The sequence below is a fragment of the Lontra canadensis genome, unplaced genomic scaffold, assembly GCF_010015895.1.
Source record: "Lontra canadensis isolate GAN:19392208 unplaced genomic scaffold, GSC_riverotter_1.0 scaffold93, whole genome shotgun sequence".
Classification (NCBI taxonomy): domain Eukaryota; kingdom Metazoa; phylum Chordata; class Mammalia; order Carnivora; family Mustelidae; genus Lontra; species Lontra canadensis.
Window position 1 is genome coordinate 7,329,441 of NW_022631087.1, and position 21,303 is coordinate 7,350,743.

The 21,303-nt window shown below is 59.6% G+C and overlaps 2 protein-coding genes across 2 annotated transcripts; both read left to right on the forward strand.

Annotated features, from left to right (window-relative positions):
* The first annotated feature begins 350 nt into the window (after window positions 1–350).
* On the forward strand, window positions 351–6,358 carry GCAT (glycine C-acetyltransferase). The gene is made up of 9 exons (XM_032836725.1): window positions 351–577; window positions 2,083–2,213; window positions 3,254–3,355; window positions 3,825–3,971; window positions 4,504–4,658; window positions 4,789–4,871; window positions 5,065–5,236; window positions 5,643–5,764; window positions 6,035–6,358. Exons 1-9 carry the CDS (start codon window positions 382–384, stop codon window positions 6,184–6,186), a joined length of 1,260 nt encoding a protein of 419 aa, XP_032692616.1. The 5' UTR covers window positions 351–381; the 3' UTR covers window positions 6,187–6,358.
* Window positions 6,359–9,447: 3,089 nt separating this feature from the next.
* Window positions 9,448–12,155, forward strand: GALR3 (galanin receptor 3). Its single transcript, XM_032836737.1, has 3 exons — window positions 9,448–9,474; window positions 10,390–10,767; window positions 11,387–12,155. Exons 2-3 carry the CDS (start codon window positions 10,409–10,411, stop codon window positions 12,153–12,155), a joined length of 1,128 nt encoding a protein of 375 aa, XP_032692628.1. The 5' UTR covers window positions 9,448–9,474; window positions 10,390–10,408.
* The last annotated feature ends 9,148 nt before the right edge of the window (window positions 12,156–21,303 follow it).

Below are 21,303 nucleotides of genomic sequence, written 5' to 3' on the forward strand. Positions count from 1 at the left end.
CTAGGGTCTTGCCTTTGGGGTCCAGGGTGCACCCTGTTTCCTTCCGGGCGCTGGGTGTGTAGGCAGGGGCTGGGAGTACGGTGGGGGGTCTGGTGGGCTGGGCCCTGGGGCTCGCCACCCTCCGCCAGGTAGCGTTCCCTTCCCCCACGGGGAGCGCTCCAGTCTCAATTTACACGTCAATCTACTTCTATCCTCAGTGGGTCGCGCCAGGCCCCTCCTACCCATCCCTGGGCCCGCCTCCCCGCCCCTTTAACGGCCCTCTTGCTCCGATTGGCCGCCGAGGCTCGGCCCCCGCCCACCCCACCAGGCCACGGGACCGAGAGTCTTCCGCGGCTCGCAGGACCCCTGGCTAGCGGGAGCGCTCGGGCGAAGGTGGGCACCATGTGGGCCGGTCGCGCGCTCCACGCCTCTCTCTCCGCGGCCACCAGCAGCCGCCGCGCGCAGTCGGCGCTGACCCAGCTGCGTGGCGTCCTGCAGGAGGAGCTGGAAGCGATCCGCGGCGCTGGCACCTGGAAGAGCGAGCGGGTCATTACGTCCCGTCAGGGGCCGCGCATCCACGTGGACGGGGTCTCCGGAGGTAACTCCCCCACTCCTGGGAGTCTTCGGACCCGGCTGGGTGTTCGCAGACCTTGGTTCCAGGATGGAATAGAGGGCCGGGTGGCAGGGGGCCGGGGAGTGGGTGATATCTGCTCTCGTAGCCTCAGGCACCTTTCCCAATCTATCAGGCTGACTTGACGGCTTCCCAGGGTTCCCTGGAACCTAGTTAAACCTGTTTCCACGGAGGGATGTGATATGCTGTTGAGTACCTTCTTGACTCAGGGTAGGGCTGGAGTGAGACCCGGTCCTGTGAGAACGTGAGAGAAAAAGAGAGACACCCAGCTGGCTCCCACCTGGCTGCTTCAAGGAAGGGGGTGGGAAGAAGGCAGCTAGAAGCCCCGCGTTTCTGGAGCTGCCGCCTGGAGCTGGTCTCCACTCCCTGCTGCACGTGGACTCCTGGGGACCTCCCAGCATGGGAAGAACTAAACCCATTGTACAGACAGAGAAGCTGAGGCTCAGAGATGTGGAATGGCTTCCCCAAAAGCCCCTGCTAGCAGCGGGCAGAGCTGGGCTTTGGTCCAGGTTCTCCCTTATAGTAGAGCTAGAAGGTCAGCCAGTGGGTCAGAAAAGCCAGCTTGCTGCCCAGAGAGGGAGGCGGCCGGCTGCTGCAGGAGTCACACCATGAACTGACCCACTGGGCCTTCCTCATGTCTGTCTAACCAGTGGTCACCGCCTGTCTTGTCCGTGCCAGGCCCCAGATGGTGCTGCTTATAAACAGGTTCCCAAACCTGCTTTCTGCTCAGGAAATAGGCCTGGGATCCTTGGTGCTGTTGTATTTATTTGTAAACCGAGGTGCCCAAAAAAAATCTCTGCCTCCCTCCCTATCCTCCCCCGAATGCCCCACCCCTGCCTGGGGGAAGCTTGGAGCAGGTCAAAACATGGGAAACGAGGAGAGACAGGTTGTCCTCGTGCTTTTGCCCTTTACAGGCCTCAGTTTCCCCCTCAGGTCAGCTGTGTTCACTTTGGGCTTTATAAGTCAGGAGTTGAGGTCTCAAGGAGACCCCCCCCCCACACCCACACACTTCAGACACTGATTCTGTACCAGGAGCAAAGTCAGCTGTGCAGAGTCTGAGGACCACACTGGGCTCGTGAGCCTGCTCGCTTACCTACAAGGGAACCAGGGCCCACATGGGGCTTTGCTGGTGGTGTTCAGGGGCAGGAGAAGCCTGTGAGGTAGGGCTACGTTCCTCACTGGGTACAATGTGATTCAGAGCCAGAGTCTAAACTTCTTACCCTTCAAGGCACCACTCTGAGGGGCCTTTCCTGACCCTCCCTCTGCTGTACCTGACAGATTGAGTCCCTACTGGGGGCCCCTAGCTCCCCATTCTGGCCTCTGCCCCACAGTGGATCATACTGTGTGGTTGTTGCCTTGTCAAGGGCAAATCCAGGTTTGTCTCCTCTCTGAGTTCCCAGGGCCTGGCACAGACCCCTTTCCAGGCCCTTTCTTGCCCTGAGCCGCTGTGTCCGTACCGTCCTCCACTTCAGGAATCCTTAACTTCTGTGCCAACAACTACCTGGGCCTGAGCAGCCACCCTGAGGTCATCCAGGCAGGTCTGCAGGCCCTGGAGGAGTTTGGAGCCGGCCTTAGCTCGACCCGCTTCATCTGTGGGACCCAGGTACACAGTGGCTGTTGGGGGGGGCGGTTGGGGGGTGCCTTGTCCCCAGCGTTGGGCACTGACCCCAACTGCCTGCTTCCCACAGTCAGCAAGGCTGGTTTAGCCAGCTCAGCTCACCCAGGGCCCTGGGCCCACCCTTAGCCTAGAGCTATCCACCAGAAAGGCCAGCTCAGGCTTCTGTTGTGTTGCAAAAGAAACTTTCCAGTCTCCCCAAGCGTCCCTCTCCCCAACCTGCACGCAGAACTGCTTACTTAGAACAGTGCCTGGCACGTAGTAGTGCTCCGTAAACATTGATTATTTTATTGTGTAAATGTTACAAAATAAATACCTAGATGGGAAACTTACAGTGCTTACTGTGTATCAGGTACTGTATTAAGAACATTACAAATATTAACTCATTAATGCCCCTAACGGTCATAAGTGGTAGGGGATATTCTTGTCTCTTAACAGAGATGATGCCGAAGCCAGAGAAATTGGGTGACTTCCTCTACGGCATGCAGACTGTTATGATAGGAGTTTAACCCAGATGGCTTTGCTCCTAACTGCCATGAGGATTACTACCCATCTTCTCAGAAAGGGGACGGTGAAATGAATGTCAGAAACAGGACTCTTAACCCCCAGCCAGGGCCCTTTCCAACAAAGCCCTCACCCTGACCGAACAGCTTTCAAATATAAGAATTTTAGGCCCAAATAAAGCTACGTAATCCTTTTCCTTGCCATTTTGCAACCTAAAAAGGCCCTTACTTTGATGTCAGAAAGACATCTTCCCTTGCCATCATCCCCCATAATTCGTCATTAGACCTCCATTATAGACGAAGGTCCCACCAGGTAGGGGTACCTAGTGAGCCCCTGATCCCTCAGGGGGAACCACCTGCCACGTTCCTGTTGGCTCTGGGGGAACCCACGTGGTGAAGAAAGAAGGGAGAGGCCAAGGCTGCAGGTCCTCTGTGCTCAGTCTGTGACCTTCTAAGCCTCTGTCCCCAGAACTTGTTTCATGTGACCCCGCAGGCATTAACACCTGTTTCACTCTGTTTCTGTAGAGCATCCACAAGGATCTAGAAGCAAAGATAGCCCGCTTCCATCAGCGGGAGGATACCATCCTATATCCTAGCTGTTTCGATGCCAACGCTGGCCTTTTTGAGGTTTGGGGGGGTGGGGGTGGGGGCGCAGGTGGGAGTGGTGAGGACTGCTAGGCTATGGTGGAAGGCTTGGGAGTGAGCAGTGAGGGGAACCTGGCAGGATGTCAGTGCTGTGCCTAGAGGCTCCAGGGCCCTTTTCTCCTGGAGGCTAAGCTTGGGCCAAGTAGGTTGCTACAGGAAGAATCCTGGGACCTGCAAGGGACCAGCTCCCAGGGCACTGGGGAGATAACCTACATCAGTGGGAAGGTTGGAGTTAGCTAGGGCCGGGTACTCGCCTGTTCTCACCGGCTCTCACAGGAGCTGGGCCCTGGCCTGGAGCCCTGAGGACCCAGATAGAGGCAGACAGGGGCTCCGTGCCTCCCTGCCCGGTAGAATGCCCTGGATAGCAGTGAAATTTTGACTCACGTAGACATGGGGAGGGAGAACCCCTAGGTGGTTGGACAGAAGCTCCACTCCAGCTGCTTTCTCCCAGGCCCTGCTGACCTCACAGGATGCAGTCCTGTCAGACGAGCTGAACCACGCCTCCATCATTGATGGCATCCGTCTATGTAAGGCCCATAAATACCGCTACCACCACCTGGACATGGCTGACTTGGAGGCCAAGCTGCAGGAGGCCCAGGTGGGGCGAGGCCCAGGTGGGGTGAGGCCCAAGGGTGGCAGAGGCAAGAACCGGGCTTATCCTCAGCCTCGCCCCTGGTGAAAGAACTAAGGCTTGGAGGGACCCACTTTGCACTCCCAGAGAACATGAAAGTTTGAAACAGAATTTGAACCCAGATCCTTCTGCCCCAAGGCTTTCTTCCATTATACCGAGCTGCCTTGACTTTTAACCATCACCTTCCATGTGGCAGGCCCCGCTGGGCATAAAGGTGGGATGAGCTTCAGGATAGAAGTGGTCCCACCCCACCCTCCCTCTCGCAGGGGAGACTGAGCTGTTCTCGCTGGCCAGGACTGCCCTGGAAGAGGTGGGCATGGCTCAGGGAGGCACAGATGAGGACCGGGATGTTCTGGCCCCAACACAGTAATGCTTACGTGCTGGCCTCCGTGCCAGACCCTGGGCAAGGTGAGCCCTTAGAGCCCTGAGCAGCATAGAGAATGGGAGGATTGGCCCAGCTGGGGACACCAGCGAACACCTGTCCACGGCTTCCCTACAGAAGCATCGGCTGCGCCTGGTGGCCACTGATGGGGCCTTTTCCATGGATGGCGACATCGCCCCCCTGCGGGAGATCTGCCACCTTGCCTCTCGATATGACGCCCTAGTCTTTGTGGATGAGTGTCACGCTACTGGCTTCCTGGGGGCCACTGGACGGTGGGAGCGTGCATCTCCTTGGGTTGGGCTTCTGGGAATGGGTGGGAAAGCAGGAAGCCAGCCCTTCCCCTCACCCATGGTCCCTGGGCACTCAGGCAGCCAGTGGTGGCAGTGCTAGGTTCCCTTGCAGGGGCACGGATGAGCTGCTGGGTGTCACAGACCAGGTCACCATCATCAACTCCACGCTGGGAAAGGCACTGGGTGGAGCTTCAGGTACCTACAGGGTCATGCCCCTGGGGTCCCCTTATCCACAGGCAGGGCCCTGGACAGGTCTCAGGGCAGGTGGGGAGGGGAGGCTGGGACGGTACAGAAGAGGGCAGTGTGGACTGTCCTCCCAGGAGGGGCTCGGGGTAGGCTCTGGCACCTGGCCTCTGACTCCCACCCTCACCTCTGCCCTTGTCCTCAGGGGGCTACACGACGGGGCCTGAGCCCCTGGTGTCCCTGCTCCGGCAGCGCTCCCGGCCCTACCTCTTCTCCAACAGCCTGCCCCCTGCTGTCGTCGGCTGTGCCTCCAAGGCCCTGGACCTGCTTATGGAGAGCAATGCCATTGTCCAGACTATGGCAGCCAAAACCCAGCGGTGCGGTCCCCGGCAGGGGTGGGACAGGCTGGGGGTGGGGGAGCTGGTAGGGGCCTGCCCCCGTGTGCCCACCCTCTGCCCATACCTTGCCTCCAGCAGATTGCACTGGGACTCAGCCCTTTTAACCAAGGGCTGCCTGCCCACCCACCTTCCTCTTCTCTGTCTCCCTCTTCCTTCCATTTCCTGGTACATTACTCCATCAATGACCCTGTGTCTCCCCATCTTGTATTATCCTGTCTTTTCACTCTCTGGTTTGGTCTGCTGGTTCCCCTGCCCGGCTCCGCATCTGCATCTGGCTCTGTTGGTCCATCCTGCAGACTTGGGCACAGATCACGGGCCCATCAGGAGTGGGTGTGAACCCTCCACAGTCCCCTGGCTACCTGTGACACCCAGCTTGTGCCCACAGTTTCCGCAGTAAGATGGAGGCTGCTGGCTTCACCATCCTGGGAGCCGATCATCCCATCTGCCCAGTGATGCTGGGTGATGCTCGGCTGGCCTCTTGCATGGCAGATGACATGCTCAAGAGAGGTGAGGAAGCCGGGACAAGGAGACCGGTTATGGGTCTTCAGAGAAAAGAGGAGGGAGCCCCTGTACTATGAATGCTCCCCCATGCCTTCCTCCAACGACCCTCTCGAGACGAGCTGAAGAGCCCAGGCCATGACTTATTTGCATGTCTGGGACACCTTAGGCAACTCCCTTGCCCTCTGTGACCCTCAGGGGAGTAGGAACCATGTGTCATGTTTCCCAAAGTGTGTGTGGCTTTGCTGAGCCCCAGGTTGACCCTTTCTACTTTACCAGGCATCTTCGTCATCGGGTTCAGCTATCCAGTGGTCCCCAAGGGCAAGGCCCGGATCCGGGTACAGATCTCAGCAGTGCACAGCGAGGAGGACATCGACCGCTGTGTGGAGGCCTTCGTGGAGGTGGGGCGGCTACATGGGGCCCTACCCTGACGTGGCTGGTGACCAGCAGAGCCAAGATCCCCCTCCCTCCACACTGACAAAAGGCCCTTCGGTCAGCCTGGGCCAGAGGCTCTGAACCCTGTCAAAGTCCTGGGGCTGGGCTGGGGCAAGGCCCGTTCTTGTGGTTGAGAGTGTCAAGCAACAATGTGGAAACGGGCTGACATGTCAGTGTGCTTCATTCTCTCTGGGCAGGCCCAGTCCTGTGACCAGTTGAAGAATCAGGTGGGAGCTGAGGCTCCTGAGTAGGTTTCAGAGCTGACTGCTATCCTAGGTTAAGATGAGACGCAGGCTGTGGGGATAATGTGGGTAGCCACACACCCCCCAATCGGATTCTGTGCTGCTGGAGAGGACAGCTACCAACCCTGCAGGCCCTTTCCCACCCCACCCATGCCATTTGCTCTTCAGCCTCCAGAGAACACCTCGTTTTCTGCCCCCCCCAATTCAAAGGATGGTTTACAGCTGCCCAGATAAGGAGGGGCTGGGCACCCAAACCTGCCCCAAAGGAAAGAACGTGGGTCACTATTGGAAAGGCCCCTGACAGTTTGGAACCATGTATTCTAGCCCACTTTGGCCCCTGGGCAGGCCCCTTCCCCTCTGTGTGCCTCAGTTTCCCGCACTACCAAGAGTAGATGGTACAGAGTAACTGGGCTCCTTCCAATCCCTTTCGGTCCAAGGCCTACGGGCCTGCTGATCAGCCGCCAGGGGGCGTAGCGAGCTCAGGCTCCGGCTGCTATTGCCGCGCCCCACCAGAATCCAGGCCTCCGCAGGCAAGGCTCTCCGTAGAGTTGATTTGCTGCTGCCAACGCCCCGTCCACACTTGTCCCCAGAAGGGGCTCGCTGCTCCCCTAGTGGACACCTTCCTGTAGTCGCTGTCCCTGGTCCTTGTCTTTTCATTGCCGTCCCCACTCAGCTTTATGGGCACGGGGAGGGGGGGAGGCCCAGGCAGGATAGGTTCTGACTCACTCGGCTCCAGCCTCATTGGGGTGTGGCCTTGGGAAGCTCGGACCTCGCTGGACGTAGGGCAGGGAGGATGAAAACGCCCTTCTTCGTCCACAACAGGGAACTAGGACCCCCTCTCCGTGTCCTCGAACCCCCAGCCCTGCCCTTAGCCTGGCTGTCGGGATGGACGGTCTGGGCCAGCGGCTGCGATCCTAACTGGGATTCTAGGAATCTTAGCTTGTGGTCGGAAGGGGCTTGAGGCTGGGGTCCAGGAGCTCCACGCGCTGGGAGATGGCCGCCCAGGGAAGAGGGCTGCTGTGGCCACAGCAGTAGCTGGAATACTCGGGAGAGCCGCAGCCACGCGGTCGTGTACCTGGCGCAGGCGCACCGTTGCAGCAGCGAGTGCCTATGGCCTGGCACCAGCCTCGGGCCCAGCCAGCCCCTTAATGTGCGTGATCTGCGTAGGCCGGCGGGTTACACGGGGTGGCCCCAAGCAGCCACCGGGCAACGCATTCCAGCAGTAGGTGTGGCGTGTCCGGCAGGGACAGAAAGCCGCGCCCAGGTCCACCCGTCAGTGGCTCAGAGCACGCGCCGGCTCGTCCTGCGGCTCCCGGGCGCCCCCCGGCGGCTGGCGTGGGCGGCTGCGTTGCCGCGATAGCGCGCCCCGCCGTCGGTCAGCTCGCGGCTGTGCCGGCTCCCGTCCGCGGAGGTACAGAAGGGCTGGTGGGAAGAACCCGCGGGAGCCGCGGGCACTCTGGGCGCACATGCTGCGGGTTGGACGCGTGCTGGTAGTGGCCCCACGGCCGTGGGTCGGCCGCACCTCCACCTCCAGAGACCGCTCCCACGGCTCACGGTCCACGTCTTCTGCGTCCGGCTCTGGGTTCAAGGCTGCGGCCTCCTGGAGCAAGAGAAGGAGGGGGCGCCAGGGACGTGCTGGGCTCCGGCCTTGGCCTTGACAATGCGGTTTTTCCTGCCTGCTGCTCGCCAGCCCTCTGTGGTTGCCTCCTGCCCTCCCTCCTTCCCTCTTTCCCTCTCCCACTCCCCCTGCTTATGTTCCCTCTCTCGCTGTGTCCCTGTCTAGTGAATAAATACAATCTTTTTTTAAAAAACCAAACAAACAAAAAACGAAAAAAACCTCTGAGCACACAGGAAAATCCCAGGGGTCTGGGAGATGCTAGTCCTAGAGTTTCTTCCCCAGTTCCTTGGGCCTTGAATGCAAGTCCTGGCTCTATCAGTGTCCCAGTGTCCCCTCAAACTATTTTCTCTTCCCTTTCACGGACTTCCTATTAACATTCCCGCCTACCTCCCAGCTTCTAGAAAGACCACAAGCAGTCCCTACCACCTCTTCTCTCCTTAAACTCATTGCAGACTCTTTTGCCCCCAGTACACTTGTCCAGTTTACAAACAACCTCACTGTTATGAAATCCAGGGTACCTCGCCCCCTCTTCCCATCCCTGACTAGTCTCTCTAACCCTCTGGAGGCATTTGGCCATGTGGCTCACTTCTCCCAAGAGTTCCAGGCCAGAACCTCATGCCTGATTGAATCACACAGCCATGAAGCAAGACAGACTAACCTCTTTGGCTTCTGCCAGCACAAGAGGCTCATAATGGATCAGTCATTAAATCACTCCCCCTCTGTCCATCCTTTTCACGCCAGGCCAAAATAAACCAATTACAAGTTAAATGGGCAGATCATGTCCCTGCTCTAAAACTTTCACTAGTTCCCCATTACCCTCAGGCTAAAGCCAGACTCTGGATGGACCCAAACACCCTCCATCTCCAGACGCACTGAGCCTCTGAACAAGCTTAGGAAAGTTGACGGGCCCCAGGATTCTCAGGAACTGGGGGGGAGTCCAGAAAAGAGACTCCTATTCTGGTTTCCTAGCCTGGGACACCCCATTCAAGATGAGAAACCCTTTCCGAGCTTGGATTAGAGCCCTCCTTGGGGCAGAGAGAGGGAAGACGGGGAGTGAATCATTAGGCTGGAGGTGGGAGTGCCAGGAACGGGCTGGGCCCCGGGCACGGAGGGGTTAACTCCAAAGCGAATCTCGGAGAGCGAGATCAATGGGTTACTTACTGCAGAAAGAGGCAGAAGCAACGCAGGGAGGCAGAAAAGAACCAGGCAGAAGAGCATGCCACCCGGGGGAAATCAGGGACCAAGGAGGAGGTGGCCGGTGGCTACTCCGGAGCGAGCGCCCAAGTCTGGCTCAGCGGAGGAGGTGCCTTACAGGAGAAGAGGGAACAGCGGGAGGCAGACCTGCACCTACAGGGAGGTGCCAAGGGGTAGCCTTTCTGGCCGGTTCACCCAGGACCAAGCAGAGCCCTGTGCCCAGAGTTGAGGTGGGTGTTACCCATCCTGAGCCTCAGGGGGCTTGCTGCATGCTGGGGGTTGGGGGGGGCGCAGATACCACCTTTCTTCCCTCCACCCTGCCTCGCCCCATGCTCTTAATGTGTCCCACCAACCCAGAGGTCCCAGGCAAGCAGGGGGATCCACAGGTAGTAGCTGATAGGGCCGAGGGATGGAGCAAGGGTGAGAGTGGGCACGGCGGGCATAAATGCGCATGCACGCACACACACACGCGCTCACACTTACTCGCATGGGGGTCGGAGGCCCCACCTGTTACAGGCTGTCAGCTGAGCGCTCCAGCCTGGGAGTCAGGGTACCAGGCGGCAACAGCCCCAGGTCTGCCACTCAAAGTGTGATATTAGCCTCCCATGTCCCCTCTCTGAGCCTCAGTTTCCTCTTGTGCGAAAAGGGGGTCAGTGGCCTCTATGGTTTTCCCAGCTGTGCCACTGTGGGGCTTTCACTAAACCGGACTTTACGATGACTCAGGGATATCACCCATGTTTTGCTGACTTTGACCTACGTCCGATTCTCCCCCTGAGCTTCCAGCCCCTGCGGAGAAGTAAGGTCCGTCTATCAGCAGCTTGGCTTGGGCTCGCCCCTCCCCCACCTCCCGGGTCCTCAGCCCATTCTGCTGGGAGGTATCCATCGCCTAATCCTTTCTCAGTGGGGTGTTCCCTAGGAAACTGAGAAACCCACCTCAGACACGTAGGCAATTGTGCCCGGCTTGCACAAGTGGATCTCAGGGAGAACCTGTGGCTGTCGCCCTCCTCCCAGCGCCATGCCCCCAAGAGCTCCCTGCGCCCAGGAGACATGGCCAGGCCAAGGCCGGAGGGCCTGGATGGAGACCCCGCGGTCGTGTGACCAGAGCCGGGAGCTCCTGTCTGAGGACTCCAGCTTCTTTCCCTCAGGTGTCCATCGGATGGGAAGATGGCTGATGCGCAGAACATTTCGCTAGACAGCCCAGGGAGCGTGGGGGCCGTGGTGGTACCCGTGGTGTTCTCCCTCATCTTCCTGCTGGGCACTGTGGGCAATGGGCTGGTGCTGGCCGTGCTGTTGCAGCCCAGCCCCAGTGCCTGGCAGGAGCCGGGCAGCACTACGGACCTGTTCATCCTCAACCTAGCAGTGGCCGACCTCTGCTTCATCCTGTGCTGCGTGCCCTTCCAGGCCGCCATCTACACGCTGGACGCCTGGCTCTTCGGGGCCCTCGTCTGCAAGGCTGTGCACCTGCTCATCTACCTCACCATGTATGCCAGCAGCTTCACACTGGCCGCCGTCTCTGTGGACAGGTGCGCTGGGCCTGGGACCTGGCTGGGTCTGGGCTGGGGAGGGAAGACCTAAACAGATTCCTTAGGAAGGAGAGCTTGGGGGACCAAAAAGGGAGAGGATGGCAGGGAGAGAAGGAACAGCTCTCTGGCCCCTACCAGTCTCTGCGCACCTGCAGAGCCTGCTCGAGTGGACCATCCTGCCCCCCACCTCCCAACTCCACCGTGAGCTTCCAGAAGACATCTCTGTGTCTTACATGCCAGCACAGAGGCTGGCACGTAGTAGGTGCTCCGTAAATGTGACATGAATGGCAAAAAGAACACATGAATGAATCCATCGGTTACTTTATTACCGCCCACACCCAGCCTAGGCTGTGGTCATACCTGTTTTCGCCGTTCCAGACTTGGGGTCCAATCCAGGCTTGGTGACCTTGGGCAAGTCTCTTCCCTCCGAGCCTCTATTCCGGCCTTGCTAGGAGGTGCCAGGCGCTGCTCCAAGCGCTGGGCGTGTTACTGACCTCCACCCTAGCCCGCCACGGGGCGAGGCGGGTCGCGGGTCCGCAGATAGCGTCCCCGCGGGGTACGGGGGGTGGGGAGCGCGGGGCCCTGCCGCCCACCGCGCTGACCCGGCGCCCGCCCGCAGGTACCTGGCCGTGCGGCACCCACTGCGCTCGCGGGCCCTACGCACGCCGCGCCACGCCCGCGCCGCCGTGGGCCTCGTGTGGCTGCTGGCGGCGCTCTTCTCGGCGCCCTACCTCAGCTACTACGGCACCGTGCGCTACGGCGCGCTCGAGCTCTGCGTGCCCGCCTGGGAGGACGCGCGCCGGCGCGCCCTCGACGTGGCCACCTTCGCCGCCGGCTACCTGCTGCCGGTGGCCGTGGTGAGCCTGGCCTACGCGCGCACGCTGCGCTTCCTGTGGGCGGCCGTGGGCCCCGCGGGCGCCGCGATGGCCGAGGCCCGGCGCAGAGCCACGGGCCGCGCGGGGCGCGCCATGCTGGCGGTGGCCGCGCTCTACGCCCTCTGCTGGGGCCCGCACCACGCGCTCATCCTCTGCTTCTGGTTCGGCCGCTTCGCCTTCAGCCCGGCCACCTACGCCTGCCGCCTGGCCTCGCACTGCCTCGCCTACGCCAACTCCTGCCTCAACCCGCTCGTCTACGCGCTCGCCTCGCGCCACTTCCGCGCGCGCCTCCGCCGCCTTTGGCCCTGTGGCCGCCGCCACCGCCACCGCCACCGCCGCGTCGGGGCTCCCCCGGGTGCCCGTCGCCGCGTCCGCCCCGCCGCCTGCCCCGGGGACGCCCGGCCTCGCGGGAAGCTGCCGGCGGGCGGCAGCCGGGCTGACGATCCGGGGGAAGGGCCCGCCCGCGCCTTAGAGGCTGGACCACGAGCCCCGTCTGCCCCAGGACCGGAATGAACCTCATCCGCCTCCCCTGTGCGCGGGGGACCGTCTGTCTGCCATTCCACTTCCCCCAGGGTATGGCGCCAGGCAGGAGTCCTCCGAGGCGAGGAGGCGCACTGGCTGAGCTGGGGCTCCAGTCCAGTGGACGCCCCTGGGCCTGGGCCGTGAAATTGGGTCCCCCCATCCCGGCTAAGCGCAGGCTCCCCGGGCCCGACAGCCCCCAGATTCTGGCCATAGCCAGTCTGGCTCCAACTCAGTCAGCGGCTTCCAGGCCCTGCCCTTCCTCAAGTCCCTTTTCCCATCCAAGCTGTTCCCTGGGTAATGTCACGACGCTAGCCAGCCGCTAATTCAGCAAATAGTTGTGAAGCATTCACTGTATATCTTATGCGGTGCTACATTCTTCAGTCTAATTAGCAAAGCAGCTTTGCAACGTAGGTGGGATTAGTTCCATTCCTGCAGTTGGAGAAATCAAGAATCAGAACGCGTTCGGGGGGGGGGGGGGGGGGGGGGGGGGGGGCGCCTGGGTGGCTCAGTAGGTTAAGTCTCTGCCTTCTGCTCAGGTCGTGATCTCAGGGTCCTTGGATTGAGCCCCACATCGGGCTCTCTGCTCAGCAGGGAGCCTGCTTCCTTCTCTCTCTCTGCCTGCCTCTCTGCCTACTTGTGATCTCTGTCTGTCAAAAAAATAAATAAAATCTTAAAAAAAAAAAAACAAAACGCGTTCGGGATTTGGGGCACCCGGGTGGCCGGGTCAATGGAGCATGTGACTCTTGACCTCAGGGTTGTAGGTTCTGAGCCTGTTGGGTGTAGAGATTATATAAAAATAAAATCTTTAAAAACAAGCAAACAAAAAAGTTCAGCAATTTGCCCAAGGTCACGTAGCTAGTGTCCGGCGGAAGCTGGTTGAAACCCGCGCCATTTAACTTTGTCTGCTCCCTGGAACCGGCTTCACCTCTGGGGCCTCTGTTCTCAGTTTCTGTGTTTTCCAAGGTTTTCCTTGGTCCTTCGTGATTCTGTATCGGCCGTCTTCCCTAAACCAGCAGCTCCCACACTTGACTGGATGCTCTGGAAACTTCAGAGAGCTCCCAGTCCCCTCCCTTAGCATAGATCTGTTCAGCCACTCAGGCCAGCTGATGGCCTTATGAGTCCTGATGGCCTTCCCCAGCCTTCCCCAGCCACCCGGTCCCAGGTCTACTGTCTGACCCAAATCCCTTGCATCATTCCCTCAGCCACTCGCTGCTCCTGGCTCAGGTGAGACACGGACCCACACTTAGGTCCCAGCCAGCAGCCCCGGCTTCCCCGTGGCCCCCTCCCTCCCTGTCCATGCATACAGCGGGGTAGTCCGTGGCTGTGGCAACCTGCTAATTAACCAATAAATCAGTCTCAATGGTTGGAGAGCTACCCACTTCCCTCCCTCCCTCCCCCCACCCCACACCAATAATATTTATTAGCTCAGGCTGAGGCCTGAGACCTTTCAGCCTCCTTGTCTCCCTGGCACACCTCCCAGCTGCTGGGCACCCTGGGAAGGCCCCTCCGGGACACCAGGCAGCTGCTGATCCGCCTCACTGCCTGCCACCTGCCGCAGAGCCAGGGGTCAGAGTGTCAGTCACCCTTCACAGGGGAAGGCTGAGACGGGCTGGGCAAGTGACCGCTTTGAGAGCCCAGCGCAGGGGCCTGACCCCAGGTCCAGTGTTCTCTCTACTGCGTCTCTGCCAAGGTTCCTGCAGCTGGCTCTGGCCCCAACGGTGGGAGTGTTTCCCAGATGGCAGGCCGCCCGCGAGGCCTCTACCTCCGCATGGCGGTCGCTCACTCCTGCACTGGCTCCCCTGTGCGTCGCAGACAAGAGATACTACCTCCATTTTCACAAGTGGAAACTGAGGCTCCAGGACATGAGGTAGGCTGACCAGAGCTGGGATCCGACCTGGGCCCGACGGAGGGCTCTCCTGGCAGGCTGAGCAGCATGGGAAAACATCTAAGACCACCCGACAAAGTTTGCCACACCACACTGGTGAGTTCCTGCTAAGTAGAACAGGGAGCGACATCTCCTTGGGCCAGCCACCCTGCTGGGCTGCCGCTCCTTGGTCAGGTCTTCGAGCAGGGACAGGCACCCGACTGGGAACGTCGTCCATCCCAGACAGGCAAGAGACAGGATCACCTTGCCAGGGAGGGGCAGAGCCAGTACAAACCTGCATGAAACTCCAGGCCCAGGGTGAGTGGAGGGGGGCGGTCAGGGGGAACCCTCCACAGTGGCCTGGGTCTCTGCTCCCCTGGCAGAGGAACCGTGGTAGAACCCAGGCCCCTGGCTGGACTCCAGGGCCTCCTACTTCTGAAGGGAGTCTCTCTGGCCCACTGGAGGCTCTGACTAATGGAGGACAGAAGAGCCCGGACCAGAGCAGGACAGGAAAGGTGTTTGATACACAAAGATGGAGATGATCCTTCCCTTCCTTCTTTCCTTTACCCCCCCCCCCCCCCGCCAGGCATCTGGGTGCCTGCCTTAAGCTATGCCATGAGGGGAGCACAGAGAGGGTCTGAGTCTGACCTGGTCCCTGTCTTCCAGGAGCTCCTCTGTCTAGCTGGAGAGGAAAACACCAAAAGAAGGAAAGACAGCGCTGTGTGGCGAGGCCGGTATGGGAGAACACACAGTTCTGAAAGGGCACAGAGGAGGAAACTCCTGCCTTCCTGGGCAATCCAAGCAGGAGTCCCGGAGGAGGTGGCAGTTCCTAAAAAAGGCGAAAGGGGTCTGCCAGCTGGAGCAGCAGCCTGTGCCAAGGTGGGTACAGGCAGGAGCAATAGGGGGCTTGTGCAGTTGAAGCAAACCGGGTGGGAGGAATCTGGGGAGGCCAGGAAGGCGGGTGCAGTGAGATCACATGGCCTCCTGGGCCAGCCGGAGGAGCAGGAACCTCATCCTTCGGCAGGCGGTGATGCCACTGAAGGTTTTTAGGATGGGCCCCGCCAAACGTGTAGCTGGGAAGCCCCCAGCCTGGCTACATGGAGGCTGGGCTGGAGACACCAGGCAGGCAGCGAGCCACCGATCCAGAGGCGGCTCTATGAGCCTTCGGCCAGGAAGGCCGCCACCAAGGGCCTGGCCTGGGGCTGGGAAACTCTTTTGCCTTGGATTTGGCAGGAAGACTGATGGCCTGCTGCTGGGCTTGGGCTCGGCCTCGGAGACCCCTGGGTCTGCTTCAGGCGCCTAATGAAATGCTTGGAAGAGCAGATGGTCATAGTATTTTGGCTTGGAGAGAAATGTGAATCCTGTAGGGCCCCAGGCGGGCACGGGGGGCTGGAGGAGGGGCCAAATGTGCTCTGGCCATTCTCTGAGGCCCTGAGCCCCCAGCAGGATCTCAGGCTGGGCCTGGGGACAGCCTGGGGGTCCCAATAGGAGTTGAGTTGTAAGGAGGTCTGAATTCTGCAGTCCTCTCATCCTCCTGTTGGTGCAAACTGCTCAGGGAGGGGCCTGCAGTGCTCATGACTGAGCATTTACTAGGCACGGAGTTCTTCTGAAGGAGGAAAAGGCAGAAGCATGGGGGCTTAGAGGAGCCCAGAAGGCCCCAACCCAGCTTAGGCAGGCAAGGAGGACTTCCTGGAGGAGCTGGTGCCCAACCCAAGTCCTAAAGTAGGAGTCAGTCAGGGTAGATGGGGAAGGGAACAATGGAAGAACATGGGCGGGCACAGGCCACCTGGCATCAGGCACAGCATGGTCTGCTGAGGATCTGCCACAGGTACAGAGGGGCCCCAGCAGGAAGTGAGGTGGGAGTGGTGGGGACAGTCTCAAAGGATTCTGTCAGTCCTCTTTGAAATTGAGGCTGTAAATTGTCCTGAGGGCAACAGGGAGCCACTGAAAGGTTGTAAACAGAAGAGTGAAAAGACTTCCCCTTTAGGGAACTTTCTGGTTGCCAGGCAGGCTTTCCTGGGGAGGAGGGCAGAATGAGATGGGGGCAGGGCAGGGACACCAGTTAGGAGGTTGGTGGGAGAACCTGGAGAGACAGAGATATCGAAGATGTTGATGGTGGGGATGTGAGGATAGACGGGACAACCACTTACAAGGTACACACGTTGGAGCCTGGTGACTAAATGTTGGGGGGTGTCCCAGCTGACATTCCAGACTTCTGGCCTGGGCTACTGGGGGTGACAAGGGGGGAATAATGGGGGCACATGTTTAGGGGGAACATGTTGAGACTCAGGGGCCTGGGGGGCACAGTGGGGGGTGTCCACAGGGCAGCTGCTACACTCAGGCCTTGTGCTTTGGCCCTGGAATGTGTCTCCTCTGCTTCAGAACTTGGAGATGGAGAAATGGAGGCCCCGAGAGATTAAGTAACTTGCCCAATGGGTCTACCTCAGGTCTGTCTGATCTCTGTTCCACAGTCTTTAGGGAGAAGAGGCAGGAAGGAGTTGATTGAAGCGGAGGGAGGAAGTTGAATGTGCAAAGGTGACCCCATCCCCGCCCGCCCCCGCTCACCACCCTGTGTAACAACGGTAGCCTAGGCCGACACTCAGTCCTGGGCAGGGTGATCGAGGGCAGGGCCCAGGCACAGCTGCTCAGCCCCTCTCCCTGCTTCAGGCTGGCAGGAACGGCATCATTCATCAACTTCGAGGTGTGTATCTGGGGATGAAAATACCAATTAACCACCCCGAGACTTCCTGTTAATGAACACCAGTTCCTCGGGCCTGACTCAGGGCTCATTTGCGAGCTGCCAGCCAGATCCAAGAAGGCATGAGGCCAGAGGAACAAGCTGTGCACGGGCGGGAGGCGGGGGGGCACGGCTTCTGGCTTAAGTGGACAACACTCTGATTTACTGAGGCATCTGCTTGATGCCACGTGGTGGCTCAGGCTCTGTGCAGGGGTGATACAGGAGTGGGAGGTGGGGCGCTGTGCAGGGCAGGAGCTCAGAGTTCCTGGAATGCTGGGGAGGGTGCCGGCCTGAGTGACTGATGGGTGGACGGGACGTGCAGGGTTGACACAGAGCGGTCGGTGGCAGAGTGCAGAGGTCAGGGTACCTGGGGAGTCAAATTTGAACCCCGGCTCCTGCAGCTCATGTCCTTGAGCTCTCTGTGCCTCGGGGGCTTGCAGAATTGAGCTGTTAGAGCCAGGTCCCATTAGAGGCAAACCACCCTGCATGGCTCCCTGGCCGCTGCCACGTGTTTGTGACATTGCCAGCAACGTCTCCAGTCTGGTCTCCACCAAAGCCCTCACAATCCAGCCCAAGAGGCATGACTTACCCACCTCTGCCCCTCGGGGTGAGCCGACTGCCAAGTCCTGTGGTGACTCGTGCCACCCTCCCAGGCTTTCAAAGTGGGAGAAAGTCACCAGGCTGGCATGGACTAGTCCCAGGGACACGCACTCTGGCCCCTCAGCTGGGGCTTTGGGAAGGACTCTTGCTTCCCTGAGCCTGGTTCCTTATGTGGAAAGGGAGCTGATCATATCTCCCTGATGCTCGGAGGCCTCTGTGTCGGCTTGAGGGCCAGCCCTGGAGAGGCAGGGCTGTAGTTCCCTTTGGGACCCAGAACTGGGGGGAGCCAGGGACTTTGTTGGGATCGTCCGGGCATCAGACCAGATTCCCGATCCCCTCTAAGCCAGCCTTGGGCTCAGCATTTGAAGCAGTCTAGGAAGCAGGCAGCACTGGTAGAGGTAATGACTTTTCCCAGAGGGGCTTTTCCCTGGAGCTCATGGTGCCTGCTCTGAGTAAGAATGCACCTGACCTCTAGCGTGGAGGTGGACGTGGCTTCTGCCACCAGGGCAAATCTTCAGACCTCAGGACATCTGCAGCCTCGTCCCTCCTCCCTCTCTGGCCAGCCTCTCACCCTCCTGGGCCCAGCAATTTCCACAGTCTCCGGGACCCACCACCACCAGCTTCTGCCTGTCCTCCAGCCTCTAGGCCTGGCTCACGCTGTTCCCTCCACCTGCCCAGCTCTCCACCACCCTGGGCAGGCTTGTGATAGTGGAGGCCACCCCCCAAGATCATCAAGGGCCCCTCCAGCCTCACCAACTCAGACTGTCCTCTTTCTCTGACCTCTAGTGACCAGATGCCTGCTTTGTCCACCACGACTATGGTGTCATGTGCTCGGCAAGTAAAGGACCTGACCCTCCCCTCATGGGAACAGAGATGTTCACTCAGTAAGGTCCAGCACTTCCTACCAACTGTGCCCCAGGGGACACTGGTGACCACTGGCACTTTGGAAACCTTGGCAGAGATCATGTCAGCCCTGGGCTGGGCCCCACACACCAGCTCTCTGACCTCAGGCAAGTTACTTTCCCTCTCTGAGCCTCAATTTTCTGCATCCATAAAATAGCAGCGAAGTATGTTGGCGACCTAACATTTTATCCCAAGCACTGAAGCAAAGGACTTGAGAAAGGGCCTGCTGGCACCTGGTAGGAACTCAGCAAACATGATCCCCCTCAGTTTTGGGAAACTCTGCTTCTGAGAAGGCTCTAACGTCGGGCATGATGGGAACAGCATGAGTTTCGGGGTGGACCCAGGCTCCAGCCCAGCTGCCCAGCCGGGTCACCCTGGCAAACCTGCGTTTTCTCTGCTATCAAAAGTAGCAGTGAGCCTAGTGGTCTGGAAGGATGGTTGTGAGAACCTGTGGCTATTCTCCTGTAATCACTCCCCACTGTTTGCCAGGGACTGTGTCCTTCTGTTCACGGCCACACTCCCACCAAGGGCATAGCTGGTGTCCCGTAAGTGTTTGTAACCGTGAATTGTGAGATCTAAAACAAAGGACCCTGCCCAGAAGGTGAAATCAGTGGAGGTGGATTTCTTCTTCTTCCAGCCAGCCCCACATCCTCCCCTTCTCCTGCTCCCTCCACCACCCCCTCAACTCTGTAACTCCCAGAGCAGCTAGGAACAGAATTAGCCCCTCTACGGGTGACCTTGAGGAGTTCTCCATCCTGCCCCCTGCCCAGCTCAGCCAGCTTAGGGCCCACTTGTGTGCTTTTTGACTCACTCCAGTGTCTGGAGCAGACTATAACAAGCTGGCTGTCCAGACAGATTTGGGGTGGCAGGCATTTCCTGGCTGGAAATGGGTTAAGACGGATTGGCTGGCTGCCTGGCTGCCTGGCTGCCTGGCAAGCATTCGATGACTGGCTTATACGGCTGGGGTGGGGGGGGAGAGTGGACAGTAACTCCTTCCCTTGTCCCAGTGGCCCATTCTCATCGCAATGTGGTTCCAGGGGCCAGGAGTGGGTGGCACCATGGGATAGAGGATGTTGCAGGGATGTGTCCTGCTTTCCAGGTGGGGCTGGCTTGGTCCAGGCCATGGACTTGTTAGGAATTAGCCAGTGAGTCTCTGTGTCAGACTGTTCTAGGAACAGCTGCAGTCATCTCAGGGCAATTTCACAAAGTCCCAGCAGCCCCCACCCTCTCGGCTCTGTCCATGCAAAGCAGCCTGCTCAAGGGCATAACCCGTCTCAGAAGTACCCAAGCTCAGAAGTACCCAAGTGGTCCCCAGAGTGTCCTTGACCTTACCTCTCTGCTACCAAAGCTCTGTAGCAAGAGTTCCTAACTTCTTCTGATCATAGACCCTGCTGAGAGTGAAACCTATGGTCACTTTTGCCAGAAACACATGTACACTCTTCACACAAGGTCCTGCACGGCTTCAGGCGGATCATATCTCTCTGAGGGTGCATTCGTTGAACCCCTGAGACCTGAGGTTGAGAAACTGCTTCACCCCTCCCCAGGTGATCAGTCCCAGGAATATGCTTATGGGAGGTCCAGAGAAGCAGGCCGCAAGAGAAGGGGCCCACAGCCTTTGAGGTCCATTCCCTCCCACCCCTACCTCGCCTTTGCCCTGACTTTCCTCTGCCCAGCCCCACCCCCAAGGCCACAGGCCAAGGGGCCTGTGTCCAGGTACCAGCACCAGCAGAGCCCCCGCAGAGGGCCAACTCACAGGCGTCTGGGAACCGAGTGAAAAGCCGCCCCGCCCCTGTACTTCTCTCCCTCACTCCCCTCTCTCCGCCCCTCCCTCACGGGAGCTCCGCCCCCTCGTGGCTCCTCCCCTCAGTCCGCCGCCTCCGCTTCTCCCCTCCCCTCAGTCCACTGTTTTCTCTCAAGGGTACCTCTTCCCTCTCGGGGCTCCTCTCCTCAGCCTGCCCCTCCTCCACTTCGCCCCCGCCCTCAGCCCACCACTCCCTCGCGCAGGGCCGCTCCCCGCCCCTCCCCCACGCACCACTCCTCCCCTCCCCCCGTACGCTTCTCTCCGCTTCCCCCGCCCCAACCGAGTGCTCTTCCCCTCACTCCTCCATGTGGACCGGCAGCCGCTTCACTCGGCTTGGGCCCCGTGGAAACCTGACTTCTGCTGGCCCTCTGTCCCCAGTCTTGGTGCTAGCGCCACACTTTCCCTCCCCGGATGCTGCCGAAGTGATGGAGTTTCTCCTTTGAGTCCTGAAGGCAGCTCCCAGCCTGTGTCCCATACCCACAGAGACACTTTTCAGGGTCTGGGGAGCAGCTGGGAGCCATGGGTTCAGCTCCGATCAGGTAAGGCTGGGCTTTGGGGGGCAGCTCCCCCCTGAAAAGTAGCCAGGATTCCAGTGTGCTCCGCCGGAACGTGGTGCTGGGCCAGGGTGCACGGGGACAGTGGCCTGAGGAGTTTGTCTGTACTCTGTAGTCAGTGCCCAGGAGAGGGCCCGGTCGGGGGTGGTCTGCCCTCCTGCTCCCTGCCTGCCAGCACCCGCCACCCCACCTCTGCAGGTCCACTGGCCAAGCAGGGTGCCTCCTTCACAGTGAGCTCTGTGCCTCCGGGGAGCATGTCAGTTTCCCGTCACTGCTGCAACAAACGTCCACAGACTTAGTGGCTTAAAATGACACATATTTATTCTCTTACAGTTCTGGCAGTCAGAATTCTAAGATCAGTCTCACGGGGCTAAAGTCAAAGTGTCAGGCCGGCTGGTTCCCTCAGGAAGCTCTGAAGGGAGCCTCCCTTTCCTTGCCTCTTCTAGCTTCTGTGGGTGCCTGCAGTCCTCAGCTCTGATCTCCTGCTTTCCTCCCATCAGGATGCCTGTGATTACGTGAAGCCCCCGGGGTAATCCAGGAGAGTCTCCTGGTCCACAGATCATTTATGTAATTACACCTGCAAAGTCCCTTTTGCCCAATAATGTTCACAGGTTCCTGGGGTAAGAACACGGACATCTGCGGCGGGGGGTGGGGGGGGAACTATTCAGCCTACAACTAGG

Coding starts and splice junctions, on each gene's coding strand:
- GCAT (XM_032836725.1), top strand. CDS start 382: ATGTGGGCCGGTCGCGCGCTCCACGCCTCTCTCTCCGCGGCCACCAGC. Junction 578..2,082: donor CGTGGACGGGGTCTCCGGAG/GTAACTCCCCCA, acceptor CCTCCACTTCAG/GAATCCTTAACTTCTGTGCC. Junction 3,972..4,503: donor CCAAGCTGCAGGAGGCCCAG/GTGGGGCGAGGC, acceptor GCTTCCCTACAG/AAGCATCGGCTGCGCCTGGT.
- GALR3 (XM_032836737.1), top strand. CDS start 10,409: ATGGCTGATGCGCAGAACATTTCGCTAGACAGCCCAGGGAGCGTGGGG. Junction 10,768..11,386: donor GCCGCCGTCTCTGTGGACAG/GTGCGCTGGGCC, acceptor GCCCGCCCGCAG/GTACCTGGCCGTGCGGCACC.